Raw genomic sequence first — 15292 nt, 5'->3', positions numbered from 1 at the left:
AACAAGCAATGCTGTTGAGGTTCTTTCTCAGTGCCTGGAGGCTATGGGAGTCTGGATGGGGAAGAAGAGGTTTCAACTCAACCCTAGCAAGGCCATATTGCTTTAAATTTTAAGCCTCCCCGAATCCAGAGATTTTCCATCTTTAGTTCTCAGTGGCGTTACACTGCCGCAGACAGAACTAGTGCACATATTTAGGGGTTCTCCTGGACCCACAGCTCCTGTTTGAAGAACAGTTGGCAGCCATGGCTAGGAGGGCATCTACAGATTAGCTTTGCGTGCCAACTGCACCCTTTCTTGGGTTAGGAAGTATTATTCGCAGTAACTCATGCCTTGGTTACTTGAATGGATAACTGCAACGTGCTCTACATGGGGTTACCCTTGAAGAGTACTCAGAAGCTGTACCTGGCCCAGAATGCGGTAGCAGTTATACAAACATACTGCGGTATGCCTATGTTATACCACTGTGAGCAGCATTGGCTCCCAGTAGGTTTTCTGGTGCAATTCAAGGTACCGATTATCACTTATAATGCCCTTCATGCATGGGGCCTTTCTCCAATTGTTTCTGCCTGACCCAGTAGTTCCAGCAGGGTGGCCATGCTCTGGTTCCCCTTTATTAAGCAGTGCCATTTGCTGGGCCCCGGAAACAGGTCTTCCTGGTTACAGTGCCTCCCTTTGGATCATCATCCCCTCTGAGATCTGTTTGATCCTGACCCTGCTGGCATTTCATAAGTCCTTGAACAACTGGAAGCTCCTTTGTGTGTGGAGTCTGGAGGTAGGGTGGCCCTGTCAATGCGGCTTTTGTCTTGACATGATTGTGGTTGTGCGGATTGTGTCAGATTGTCATTGTGATGATTATGGTGTTTTGTTTTTGTTGTTTTTGATTTTAATCTTATGTTCATTGCCCAGAGTCACAATCGCACAATGGGTGGCTACACAAATTCGTATAACAAATTTTATGACATTTTATATCCTGCCCTTCTAGTGCTAATGCTGTTCCAGAAGATGCCCATCTACTGCTATACTGCCCTTTTCTCAGCTATAATATAATGATGGCATAATGTGCATTAAGTACATACTTAGGTAGTCTTACTGAAATGAAGGAGCTGACAACTAATGTAGTTCAGGGATATGAAAGATTGATTTCTTTCACTGGATGCAGCTGCTGTTCAAAATCATGCTTGCATGTCTTGCAAAGTACATTAGACATTTAAAAAGCACATTAGACAGAAATTATGCCTTTTCTTTTTTACTTTAACATAGGAAAACAAAGACTCAAGTTTTTAGTGACCCCCTTCATTTTTGTTCCTTCTGTAACCAATTTTTTTATAATTATTTTTTTTGCTATTCCCTCACCTGCATTTTGCATTCTCCTTTAGCTTGCAGTTAAATGTGCAGCAAAGATCGTTTTGAAGATGCAAAAGGCCAGGGTCACATTCCTCACCTTCATCCACTCTGGAATTGCCACATACTTTGTTGGTCCGTTCTTTGAAGCATTCTGGGGCCTTGGCCTGTATAGTCTGAAGAATGGATGCTTTACTGCAGTTCGAAAACATCTAAAAGTATTATAGGAAAGGGGGAAAAATAATAGCTGTGAAATGTGGTTAGTTGTAAATGTGGTTAGTTGCGAACTATGGCATAAATTCATCCTCCTAAGGCCCCCACTATCCCCCATTTCCAGCTTATATAATCAATGAAATCTATTAACTCAATATCTCCTGCAACAGTTCAGAACCCAGAGTGGATATTTCTAGCATCCATCTTGATTTATACTGCTTTCTATTTTATTCCTGATTTTACATTTTTCCTTCTTTCCTTTCTTTTCTTACCCTTCATCAAACCATCCTTATTTAAAAAATACAGTGAAATAATATATGCATTGGTAAATTAAACTGAAATATACACTCTAAAAGATCTTTCCCCACATGAAGGAACACAATTTATTTATATATGGAGGAATATGGAGATAAAAAATACCTTGTTGTTTTCGTGATCTCCACTCACAGCAATAGGGTACATAACATATTTTCCTCCTTGATCTTCCGTGGGAGCACATTCTGCCATACTATCAGGATCGTGCTCTGCTCCAAAATTATGTCCCAACTCATGAGTAGTAACTAAGTCAGCTTCCTGTAAAATGAAAACAAAATGATGACATTACCTGGTTGGGTAAATGAAACATCTGCGAGCAAACAATCAAGCTCAGAGAGCACCAAGGACTCCACAGTTCAACCCTGAGCTACAGATACTCTCTTCTATTGGAACCACATATGGGCATCAAACGCTTCAGAAAGCATGCAAATGGGAGAAATTCGCATGCAGGCAAACCTCCACCAAGGAACAACTATTCTTTCTACATGAATGCCTACAACAGCACACCCTACCCACCAGTGTCAGATATCAACCTCCAATAAACTGCACAGCTGGATGGAAAATAGCTCAACAAAGCAGCCCAAAAAACCATACAGCTAATTATCATGAATGCACACCTCAGACTAAACAAATACCAGCACACCACAGATAACCTCAAGGAGCAACTGGAATAAACCATGACCCCAGAACACAGCATTTTTGAGAACCACCATCAAGACTACATCTCTACGACAAACCGAAAAAAGGAAAACAAAACTCCAAACCAAACTGCTCAAACTAAATCCCAGAAGAAAGAGGTGCTGGAACCCAAATGAGTAGTCAACATGTTCAGCCGCCCACTGCCCACTGCAGAAAACAATATCCTCCAGAAAGGCCTCGATATCATAGACAATGCTAATCAGTTAGAATTCTTTGCAGCCTTAGAAGCAGCATATAAAACCACAGGGCTTGCCACAGAGACCCAAGAAAATGTAAGGCAAACAATCATATAACAGACCAGAAGAACACAGAACCAGAACCAGCTCAAAGCAGAAGACAGAGCAGACCTCAAAAACCTAAAGAAGGACCAAACCATCACCATCCTCCCAGCAGACAAAGGCAAAACTACGGTTATCATGGACAGAACACAATACCTACAAAAAGCCAAAGAATTACTAGAGGACAAAGAAACCTACATACCAGTAAACATCAACCCAATATAGAAACAACAACGTGATCAAGAGAACTCTCAACCTTCAACTCTCAAGAGAACCCAGAGAGGTCAAATTACAAAAGAAGAACAGTGACAGATGAAAAGTGGTGGACCCACCTGCCACACTTCTATGGATGCCCAAAATATACACAAGCCCAACATACCTCTTCATTCAATTGTATCGTTACCAGGGATCCCAACATACAACACCACCAGAAACTTACAAAAAAGCTTGAACACCTCACAGAGGGGAGTGAATATTCTATAACTCCCCACTACAGTGCTTCCAGAAAACCAAAGACCTAAAAACAGAAGATGAAATTTTGGTTTCAATCGATGTCACAGCACTCTTTACATCCACAGATCCAGAACTAGCAAAAGAATCCATGGCAGCAGTATCATCACACATCACACCCAACCTAGCCAAATACACTGAGATCAAAATACCCAGAATCATAGACCTCATCAACCTCTGCCTCACTACCTACTTTCAGTTTGATGAACAAATACATCAACAAATCAGAGGAACTCCCATGGGAACACCACTCTCAAGACTCATAGCAGAAACTGTAATGCAGTGTCTAGAAACTCTAGCATTCCCACACATACAACCAAAAGTATGGATCCAATATGTAGACTACACCATCATAATGAAAAAGGAACAACTAGAGAAGACACATGAAACCACCACCAACATCTTCACAGGAATAAAATTCTCAAGGGAAGAAAATAACCACAACAGGCTACCCTTCCTAGATATCCTCATCAGCTGAGGGAACAGTGGGAAATTAGAAACGCAAGTCTATCAAAAAACAACCCACACTAACCAAGTGCTCCATTACCAAAGTAACAACCCAACCTCCCACAAGAGGAACTGTGTAAGAACATTACTCAGATGAGTACAAACACACTGCAGCAACCTAGAACACCAGAAAAAGGAAACAGACCACCTATACATTATCTTCCAACAAAATGGATACCCACGCAACCTTATCAAAAAGTGCCTGTCCACTCAACCCACTATAGCACAACCAACACGAGCTATGAAAAGGATAACACTACCATACATCAAAAACATCTTAGAAACAACCAACAGACTATTACAACCACATGGCATTACTGTGGCACATAAACCAACTAAAGCCCTCCAAAACATCTTAAGTAAACCAAAAGACCCAGTAGCCCAAGAAGAAAAAACTGGAATCATCTACAATATACAATGTAAGGACTGTAACAGCCACTATGTAGGATAGACAGGCAGAAGACTAGCAGAGTACATCCATGAACATCAACTAGTAGTCAGAAGACACCATGAAAACTCCTTAATCTCACAATATATGAACAGACTCAACCATAGTTTCAACTGGGAAACTGTCAGCATCCTAGGCCAAGCTAAATCCAAAAAACACTAGGGAATTCCTGGAAGCTTGGCATTCAGACAAATCAGCCATCAATAGACACATAGAAATAATCCATGTTTACACATCATTCAAAAGAGACAATAAAAAAACTAAAGAAACAAAAAGACCAGAACACATCCTTTTCAGCAGCCAATACCCAGATAAGCAAGGATTAATACAGATTAAAAGCAAAAAACAATACCCTAATCAAGGAACCACCAAGAAGAAAACCACACAAGCACAAAATTGGCAAGGCACGCTACTATATATAAACAGTGAACAAATCTCACACTCACTTGCACTGATGTTACCTAGTCGGGTAATGAAACATCTGCAAGCAAACAACCAAGGTCAGAGAGCACCAAGGACTCCACAGTTCAACCCTAAGCTACAGATATTCTCTTCTATTGGAAGACAAACTGCATTATAATTCTGTTCATTTAGCTGACTTCTACTTCTGACAATAGGACCAATAATGCTCCAAATACTTCTGTTATTATACAGTTGTTTGCAAAGGTTTAGGCACACTTGGTTGTATGTTTCAAGAAATGCCTAAGTGAACAGAAGCTGACACAACCTCTGCAAGGTATAAAGCTAAACAGAACATCTTTCTACAAATCTGAATGCATGCTATTTACATGAAATTCTTTACAGGTTCTAAGTGAGAAAACATCAAATACAGCAAATGCAGGAGTTTGGGCACCAAACGGGTGTTATGAACTACTGACTGGAACAATGCCCAAATTCTGCACCTACCGTATCAATTGTTTTACTATTCCCTTACAACCAGGAACGCCTATACTTTTTAATGCAAATACAACTACTGGACAATCAGATAATTTTAAATAATACAGAGTCAGGGTTACCATAATGTGAGTCTTGTTCCAAGTTTCGGTAACCGCAATTAAACAAAAGCATAATATACTTAAAGAAAGAAAGCTTTTATTTGGTTCATTAACATAAAATGCAAGTTATATTTGTTCTGGGCATATTTTAAGCTTTAAAATAAACTGTTTAACAAAATGCTCCATACTATCAATTACTTGACCATTATACTCCGATCCAACAAAATATAATTCACAGTGAATATAATTCATGATGAAGACTTCAAGCACCAGACTGGGACAATTTTATGAAAGCACTAGAAGAAAAGGGACCTAATTGCAAAATGTTCTGAAGGGTTTAGAGAGCACGTATGGGCAACAACATCCATTTGAGACCTCAGTCAGCCTGACCCATTTTTCCCAGTTTAGCAGGTCAGGCACCATGACTGGTAGGAAAGATCATCTTCAATAACAAGAATAATCAGAAAATCAGCCCAGAAAAGCAATGTTATTGATTTCCCTAAAACGTTTTCCATAATTCATTTGCAATACCTTTGTGAGAATTGTTTTGCCGTAGTTCTTTGTGCTGGTTAAGCCACTGTTAAGATAGACAGCTTTTCCTGGTAATGAATTAGAATAAGCTAGGAAAGAGAAGATACAAAAATCAAGTTAGAGCCATTCAATACTGCTGGTCCACTTTGGACAAATGCAGGAGGATTCACAATCTTAGGAAGACTCTTGACAAGTCTCTTTGACTGATGCTTGTCTCAATCATGCTATCTCACCAGGGAAGGAAAGGAATATACACTGGAGGGTACTTAGCTTGCAAACATGTCACTCTTCATTAGCTGTATTTAAGGAGTTAATGCTTAACACCAACTTAAAATCTAAAGTAGATATTCTGAGGAAGTCCAAGTCTCTTCAGCCTTGAGACTTTTACTGACATGTTTCTGTCCTGCCTGAATTTGTATTAAAAATTATTGTAATACTATAAAATAAAGTACTAGATTCTACAATAATTTTTATTTCCAAGAATGCCTTTTGCCCCATAAGCTTTCTTTAGAAATGAAAATGGTGGGAAACTGCAGTCTAGTATATAAGTTTGGATACATACACACCTTCCCAGGAAAAAGTAAGCAGGAACAGTAAGAAATTGAAGTAGCAGGTAACATTATACTAAACCAACACTGTATAATAAGTTTATGTTCACCATGACAGTCACTTTGTAAATAAGGTCTTTTGTGGAAGTACCAGAACATAGTCTCAGCATTTCAAATGTTCCCCCTGGTCAAAAAGTATTGGAGACCTCTGCTATACATCACCAGCTCATCTTAACTGCCTACAACGGATTTTTTTTTTCTTCAGACATTTAAATTCATTTCCTAGAAGAAAAACCAAATCCAAAATAGAAAGAGATTTACCTTTTGGGCAGATGCCACCATGGCTGTTTGGTTTTTGAGATGCCACATAAGCTAGTCCGAGAGTACCCAGATCAAAATCTTGGTATGTAAAGAGATGAGCAAGGCACACTTCAGCTGCTCTATCGGCTATGTCATTACTGAATTGCTTTGGGGGACAAATAAATACTTTTTAGATTAGAGATGCTTGTTCAATAAATTAGGAAAGAAGATGAATAAATTAGACAGATTCCACTTCTAGCATCACCAAATAAAGCTTCTCTGTTCCATTTTCCTTGCCTAAGAACAGTATTTTGCCCGAGATTGTTTTTCTGTCAAAAATTACCCACAATCACATAGTGAAGCATTCCAGAAAGTAAGTGAACCTTTACTTGTCACCTTTAAAGCCCTACATGGCTTGGGGCCAGGTTATTTAAAGGACCATCTTTTCCCAGTTTCATCTGCCCGACCCACCAGATCGGGGATGCAGGGTATGTTACGGGTTCCTTCTATTAAGGAAGTTCATCTAGTGGGACCAAGAAGAAGGGCCTTCTCCGTGGTGGCTCCCTCCCTGTGGGACATCATCCCTGCAGAGATAAAACTGGCCCCCACCTTGATGCTCTTCTGCAGGGCCCTGAAGACATGGTTGTGCAAGTGGCCTGGTCGACCCGGAGCCCATCAAATGGCTAGTGTAAATGTATTGTTGTCGCCAGGGGGGTGGGGGGGTGGAGTGGGTTTTGTATTGGGATTTTTATTTTTGTAAGCTGCCTGCAGTCACCGTGAGTGAGTTGGGCGGCCATATAAATTGTTTAAACAAACAAACAAACAAACAAACACCTTGTAATAGAATTCCCGCATAATGAGGATGGAAAAATAGTTAAGACATGCTTGATATAGCATGCCGCATCAACATTTTTGCCACAGTTCGGTAAGGTTAGGTAGATAAACATTTAGTTCATTTTAAATCATGAGTCGACAGCACTTTTAAAGGTCTTTTGTTTGGCTTTTTAAAATGTTTTTGTGATGTAACTTTATACACTTATTCCTGAACTACTCAATTACCAACTTCCTTAAAATATGTTGCTTTCTTCATAATTTGGAGATTCCCCAGCTCAAGTATGTGAGCCAAGAAAGAAATGTTTTATAACCTGATTAATTTTATCATTTAAAATGCACACACACAACCTACCTGTAGCAGCTCCTTGACATCCCAGGCATCTGTCCCTTTATCAGGATGACTTTTTGCCATGTTATAGTGTCTTTGGTTAGGAAGTACTTTCTCTGGCTCACTGTGAACAATAATCTTTATTAAACAGAAACACAAAACATTAAATTTAGAAACAGAAAGTCGGGAATAATGCTTCAGCCTTTTAATGAAGAGAAAATGCCATCACCCACTAGTAAAGGCTCATAGCAACTCATATATTTAGAATTATAATACACAAACTATTTTTTTTCAGCAAACTATCACTCAAATAGAATGTTTCTAAAGTTATTTATCTCATGAAAGAAAACATGTTTCTATTTCTTGGGTGAAATAAACAGATCCAGACAAATCCTTCAGCACAGCAAGCATGGTATCAAGCATTTAAATTCCAGTAGCTTAACCTAAATCTCAACATTTAGAAGGTTGAATAGAAGTTGAGGCTACATCCAAAAAGACTGATGTTAAAGAGAAAACTTCCAGTGGCAAGAAAATAATCAGATCATCAGGCATATGCTACTTTTATTATTTCACATGGGAAACAACTGCTTTCGCATCTCAAACACTGAACGTCAGGTCAGGATTTCTCTTGGTGATGAAAAAATGGATCAGGGACACAGCTGTTTGCTCTTTACTATCTTTTTCTGCATTAAATGTATTCAATGCAGAGGCTCAATATTAAATAGCATAATTCAATGAGGCACACTGTACCCCACCCAAATATAGTCAGTGCTATCAACAAAAGAGAGTTCTAGAATTAGGCAGTATAGCAAATACAAGGGAGTGCCTGAAGGTTAGGGTTTCCTGATTGAAGCAAGATTTGCTTTCGGGGGGCAGAAGTGTTAGCAAGGAAGAAAATGATAATGGTTCTTCCCTTTATGGTTATAGCAGTAGTCAGATTTTCTTTTCTGACTGAAATACTCCCAGCTCATCAGCTCTGTAGTAAATCCTCTCACATGGCTTTGTCTCTACTACATATAAAGATTTGGAAAAATATGATAAAAGAGAAATTGGTGTATTTTGGGGAGATGTTACAGCAGAGACAGAATGCCCTCTCCACGTGAGAAACTCTTTTAAATTTTTCTTAATTTACTGTATATGTTAGTAAGTTATGTTGCAAGGGGTCTTCTCTAGATTCTCTAATTTAATCTTTACTGTCTATTCTTTTATTGTTTATGCTGTATTTTTAATAACTTAAAATGTAACTTTAAAGCTAGGGAAACTTTACTGAATACATTTTTAAAATAATTAGAGGTAACAATGGTTTTTAAAAAGTATATGCTAAGAAAAGGTTTTCTCACTAATAATGCCTGTTGCTGCTTCTCTTCTTGTTGTGTTAGGTTACTACCTGGCTACTTCCTCTATCTGCATTTCTATTAGGAAGAGAAAGGGAAAGGAGAACAAAAAGAAAATATAACCTTCAGGAACATCATACTTCATTATGGTTTTTGCAAGTATCACAGTAGATTCAAATAAATTATTCAATAAAATACTGAATTAAACGCATTCTGATATCCAGCAAAAGTACTCAGATTCTTCCAAGAGGTATCTTCATACCTGCTCTATCTGTATGCCATATCCTCTGAAGTAGGCATTGTCCCATGAGGTATTGCGATATATGTCATCCACTCGGTCTATTAATTCAATCTAAATACAGAAAGGAAAACAAGGGATTCTGGTCAACCCTTCTCATTAGAACCTAACATCATGGGCTATTTATAAATAAATGCATGTCCTGAGCATGAAAAACTGAAGAGTAGTATTTTACTTATTTAAGTTATTGTATCTGTTACATTTGAATCACACTTTTTATGCAGGAGTTCAAGGTAGTATTCATACATGACAGCCAGTTTGGTGTAGTGGTGAAGGTGCTGGTTCAGAAACCAGGAGACGGTGAATTCTAGGCTTCCCTTAGGCATGAAAGCCACTGGGTGACTTTGGGCCAGTCACTCTCTGTCAACTTGACCCACCTCACAGGGTTGCTGTTGTGGGGAAAAGAGGAGGCAGGAGTATTAGATATGTTCTCTGCCTTGAGTTATATATATAAAAAGGTGAAATAAGATGACGATGATGATGATGATGATGATGATGATGATGATGTCTCTTCCACATTATTTTTCTCCAAAACATCCTGGGAGGTAAGTTGGACTAAAAGAATGTAATTGGCTCAAAGTCACCCAATAAACTCACTCAGCTGAGGATGGACTTTAATCTTAGTTTTCCCTAGCTAATAGTTTAACCATTATATGTACCATATTGGTTCTCAAAAACTTCTGACTCTTATGATACATAATTTAATCCAAAAAAAAACAAAAAAAAGGAATAAATTTCAAAGTAGGATTAGGGTAAATATAAAAATGTTGATGGGTAAGAAAAAGCTAGAAATAAAGAAACAAACCATTTTTGAACTGACTTTCAAATACATTTTAAAGGTTATCAATAAAAGAAAAAAACCAATTGTTGTGATGGAATGGACTTATGAATGCCAGGCTCAGGGAGATAAGTGTGTTCTTAGCCCCCAGCAGGAGCATGGGAAGTTCAAGAAGATGAGGCTGGCACCTCCCTAAGGAATTCACGGTGTTGTGGCTGGCTGGCTTGGGAACTAGGGTTCAGTCTGGGGAGATTTTCTGTCTGGAGGTTGTAGCTAATAAACGCAACAGAACTGTATTTGCATTGTCTCTTGGAGTTCTTTGGGCTGAACCTGACAATTGTATGTTATTGAGTTCATTTTACTATACCAATTACTCAAATATAAAATGAGCCTTTATGGTAAGGTTACATATGAAATATAAAGTAAAATTTTAGGCTATTCCATAGTTAGAAAACACTAGAATCTTACACAGACTTTGACGAATTATAGTCAAATGTGAAATACCTCCTTTGAACCTGATCAACTGCATCAGCAGCTTCCTGAAATCCGTGGAAATAACCTTTCTTTCAATGATAAAAGTTTCCGCAGAAGAGAAAGGAAAACCAGTACATTCTACACAACAACCCAATTAATTATTACAAATACTGCTTGTACTGCTATTCATAAATGATGTTGTGAACCAAGATGAATCTTAACCCAGCCAGAGAGACGTGCTTTGGGTCAGGAAGAATCCTGATCCACAAAAAATCTTGCCCCAATTCTAGTTAGGGGACAACTCCTTCTGAAACACCAGTGGGTGGTTTGAGAATCCACCCTGCATAGCTGTATTTCCAAATGCACAGATGGCAGCTCCAGCTGATATTTCTGTAGTTCAGTTCTGCACTAGATGCAACTTGCCATTCTCTAAGTGGAACTGCCTGGGACAATCTCAGAAATTGCCAAATGCTGCACACAGTGTACTATCAGGGCTGATGATTTAGAGCATCATACTAAAGCTGGAAATGAGTTTAGGACCAAGCATAATTCAAAGGCTGGTCATTCATTCAATCAATCAATCAATCAATCAATTTATATAGTCGCCCATCTCACCACAGGCAACTCTGGGCAGCGTACAACAAAGCTAAAAACAGTAAATTTGCTTTAAAGTCTTACAGATTCAGGATATCTGAAATCAGGTAATGGACATCTTCCAAGGCATCATTTCATACTTGCTCTCCCTCATTAGAGTAAGAATCCCCAGACTTCTGAAGTGCACTTAAACTAATCAATGAAAGAATAGAAAGGAGTAATCTGACTCATACCAATTCAATTGCCAAATTGCTGGTGAATCTATGTTCTATTTTTGTTGTATATCAGTCTATCAACAAGTTTGCACAAATATATCCATATGCTCAGAGTAAACTCTAAACCCAAGAAAGGTATTTTAACACTGTCTGTCCCAAGCATTTTTCATACGTGTAACCTTATTCATATCTGCAGAACACTTAAATATTTAGTTACACAGTCTCAATCAAACCCACCAGATCTTAAATGCAACAAAATAATTGGACGTAATACTTCCAAGATAGTTACACTTACTAAGTAGTTAATTGTAGTACTTTCTTCCCCACGGCCCATATTCTTAAAGAAACGATGATCTGCAACCACTAACATCTTGCAAGTATTTTTCAAGGGGTCTGGAATAGCTCTTCTTCTCCGAGGGATATTTTCTATCATGAAATTTAAATGATATCAGGTAACTAATCACAGCTATTGAATCAAGAATTTCAGTAGCATGTTGGTATAAAATTACAAGTCTGTTCCGTGCAAGTGTTTTGGATATAACAGAACAACTCGGGGAACGCCAGGAATGTTTATGAATATTTATTCATTTATTAACCACCCACCTACCCCACCTTTTTAAGGGCTCAAGTGGGCTTACAAGGGAACCTTCCCCAATTTTATCCCCACAACCATAACCCTGTGAAATATGCAGAGAATGAGAAGGGTGAAAAGAGCAATCATTTTTAAAGTCTCTCTCTCTCCCCCCACCACCACATGATAAAGAAAGCAGAAGCAGAACATTCAGTTAAGAAATCTTTTGCTTAAATCTTTCTTACATCATTTCTTCATACCAAGAGACAGCGTTAGCACAGAATGCTAAGTTAATTTTTAAAAATAATGGACTGTTAAAGAGGCCATAGTGGCTAAGATAAATACTGTGCTAAGCCAAAAAGAAAAATCACAAGAGTAGAATTACTGCTATTACTAATAGTATGTGCAAGCCAGACTAGAATGCTATCTTCTTCCAATAAAGTGAGAACAGGTTGTATACTGTTCTAGGCAGATAATATATTATTCATGTGCTACTGTATGCTAATATTCTGATCAGTGTGCCTGAAGGAGCCAGCATTCTGTTGCATAAATCTTACAACATTGAGCAGTAAGTAGTACCATATGCTGTTACAGATTCTTGTACAATTTTGAAAAAAATACTGCAAATACTTGGACACTTACCTTTATTTACATGATTATCCTTGAGCCCTCCTTCCCAAAGCCCCTCTTCTGGTTTGATATAGCCACATACTTTTGGGGATTGTAATCGTGAGACATCCTTGATATCTTCTGATTTGTATACCAAAAGTCTTTCATCTTGTGTGTTATTGAGAAACCTCCATAGGGGCTAGAATAGAAAAACAGTATCACAAGTATGATTTTTTTCATGTCTGCTCAACAGTAAGCTACACTAAGTTCAGTAGAATGTCCATTAGGTAAATGCAGTTTGTAAGTGGAGTAACTGATCAAAAGTTATCACTTCAGAAGCCTGAAGAACAAAATATGCTAAACACTAGCATTCTTTAAAATAATTGTTTCTGTTTGTGAATTTATCTAATTCTGTTGTAAGCCACCTTCTGGGGCTTTTGTAAGTATACAATGGATTCCCCCCCCTTTTTTTTTTTTACATTAGGTTAAATTATCTGCATTTCTAGTCAATGTTCCTTCTATGAAGCTAAACAGTACTTTACCTATTCTGTTTAAATTCGTTTGCCAAAAATCACAGATTTGAAAAACAAAATGCTACATTTTAAAATAAATAAATAGCTTTATTCAGATCTGACCCTTGCTTATTTTCAAAATGATGTCATTATGTCAGAATCGCTTATTGGCACTGAACCATAATTTAGGCTCATATACTATCCCTACTCTCACCCCCACTTCCCCTGCAGTATCCTGAGAAATTCATAAGCTATCACTTCTGTTTTAGACTAAATACAATTTTATACTCTATCCAAAACTAAACAAACTATAATTAGCTTTTGTGGTTAGGAGTTCCCAAAGGAAAAAAAAAGAACAAATGACAGAGGTGCAATTGTAAGAACGTAATTAGAGAAAGAATCCTAAGGGCTCATCTTGCTCCCAGATAATAATGGGCATTCTCAGACTGCTTTGTAAAATATTCAAAGAAAATTGAGCATCACAATGACAGAAAGGAAGATATCTCATGGAACTAGGGAGAAAAAAAATGGACTGGACCTTAAGAACCCAAAAAGGTTGCTAACAGGAATAGGCTGAAACAAATTTACAGCAGTTTTTAAAGAAACACTTCCTAAGCAAATGATTAGTTATAGCAAGAGAGAAAGCCAGTATGGTGTAGTGTGGTTTTCTTAGATTTTGCATAAGCACCATATTCCAGAAGTCAGTGAGAATTTTACCTACACACATAATCTTCCATTCAAGCTCATTCTTGATATGGCTGTTTGTATCAATTTTAAGCAGTCCCTGGGTTAAAAACATCTCACTTACAGACAACTCATACTTATGAACAGGCTGCCTATTACTAAAAATGGCGGACTCAAGCCCACGAACCGCTGAAGCCGCGTGATGTTTTCATGAACTGCTGAAGCTGCACATTTTTAATATATAGCCTATTTTTAGCGGCACATGAAAACATCATGCAACTTCAGCGGTTTGTCAGCTCGAATCCACCATTTTTAGTAATAGGCGGCCCGTTCGTAAATATGAATTGTCTATAAGTCAGATGTTCTTAACCCAAGGACTGCTTAAAATTTGATACAAACAGCCATATCAAGAACGAGGAAGGAGAATGTCATCTGCCATTTTTAGTAATAGGCAGCCTGTTTGTAAGTACAAGTTCCAAGTTACATATAAATTTGGAACACTTTCTTAACCCAGGGTCTGCCTGTATGTTAGAAATATTAGAATCTATTAAAGAAAATTAAGCAATCATTTTTATAATACTTATATTGGCTACATCTAGATTCTTGTAATGGGATGTACCTCAACATTGTATTCTTCTGCATCTGTATTGATCCTCACCGTGAAGTCACCTTCACCTATGTGAGCTATAACTTTGGAATTACTCTGACCTGGATATGGGGAAAAAAAGAAAAAAAATCTGATTCATTAACAGCAACAGATAGTATAAATTCTTCTAGTCAGCAGCTATTTTATACTGTAACATACACAGCAGGTCCTACATAAGTTATTTAAAGCCAAACACACCACTAGAAATTATAATGTCAACTCCAATTTGCAAAGAAGTTAGATATTATGAATATGAGGTTATTTCATGAGATTTCAGGAAAAACTTTGGAGTACATACACTGACTATATCAGGAGACATATGCTCCAAGGTTTGGGTGTTGGGAGGTCAGATGGACCTCTGAGAAGTTTTTGTCAGTTGTTTTGTTTGGGTTTATCCTTGGTGACCATTGTAGGTTTTTTATTCTTTGCTAATACAGTGGTACCTCTAGTTACAAACTTAATCCGTTCCATGACTCTGGTTGCAACTCGAGTTGGTCTCAAGTCGAGGTAAAGTTTCCCATAAGGTTCAATGTAAATACGGTTAATCTGTTCCACCCTCCGAATTTGGTCGCACCACAAGGCAAATTTCCCTATAAGGTTCAATGTAAATACGGCTAAACAGTTCTGAAACATATGCATTTTATTTTTAAACCTCAAAAACCTTCCAAACGCCACAAAACACACCACAAGCCTCACTGAACGTCTCCTTGCTACCGCGATCTCGCCCACA

General features: G+C 38.0%; 1 protein-coding gene across 2 annotated transcripts in view; it reads right to left on the bottom strand.

Annotated features, from left to right (window-relative positions):
* Positions 1–15292, bottom strand: part of ADAM17 (ADAM metallopeptidase domain 17) — a 38037-nt gene that overhangs the window by 16740 nt on the left and 6005 nt on the right. Inside the window, exons 4-12 of one of the 2 annotated variants that reach the window (XM_088136364.1) lie at positions 14536–14624; positions 12754–12919; positions 11836–11966; positions 9444–9533; positions 7872–7985; positions 6707–6851; positions 5838–5926; positions 1975–2127; positions 1354–1553 (exon numbers count right to left, since the gene is read on the bottom strand). In XM_088136364.1, coding sequence (XP_087992490.1) covers positions 1354–1553; positions 1975–2127; positions 5838–5926; positions 6707–6851; positions 7872–7985; positions 9444–9533; positions 11836–11966; positions 12754–12919; positions 14536–14624 — 1177 coding nt within the window. Of the gene's footprint in view, positions 1–1353; positions 1554–1974; positions 2128–5837; positions 5927–6706; positions 6852–7871; positions 7986–9187; positions 9249–9443; positions 9534–11835; positions 11967–12753; positions 12920–14535; positions 14625–15292 lie in introns of those variants that run through there. The other variant, XM_088136368.1, reaches the window with a different exon arrangement.

Source organism: Python bivittatus, unplaced genomic scaffold (genome assembly GCF_059951505.1).
Source record: "Python bivittatus isolate LINGU-HERP-01145 unplaced genomic scaffold, Pbiv_v1 ctg000020_np1212, whole genome shotgun sequence".
Taxonomy (NCBI): domain Eukaryota; kingdom Metazoa; phylum Chordata; class Lepidosauria; order Squamata; family Pythonidae; genus Python; species Python bivittatus.
Note: the sequence above shows the minus strand (reverse complement) of the source record. Positions and strands in the feature narration are given on the sequence as shown.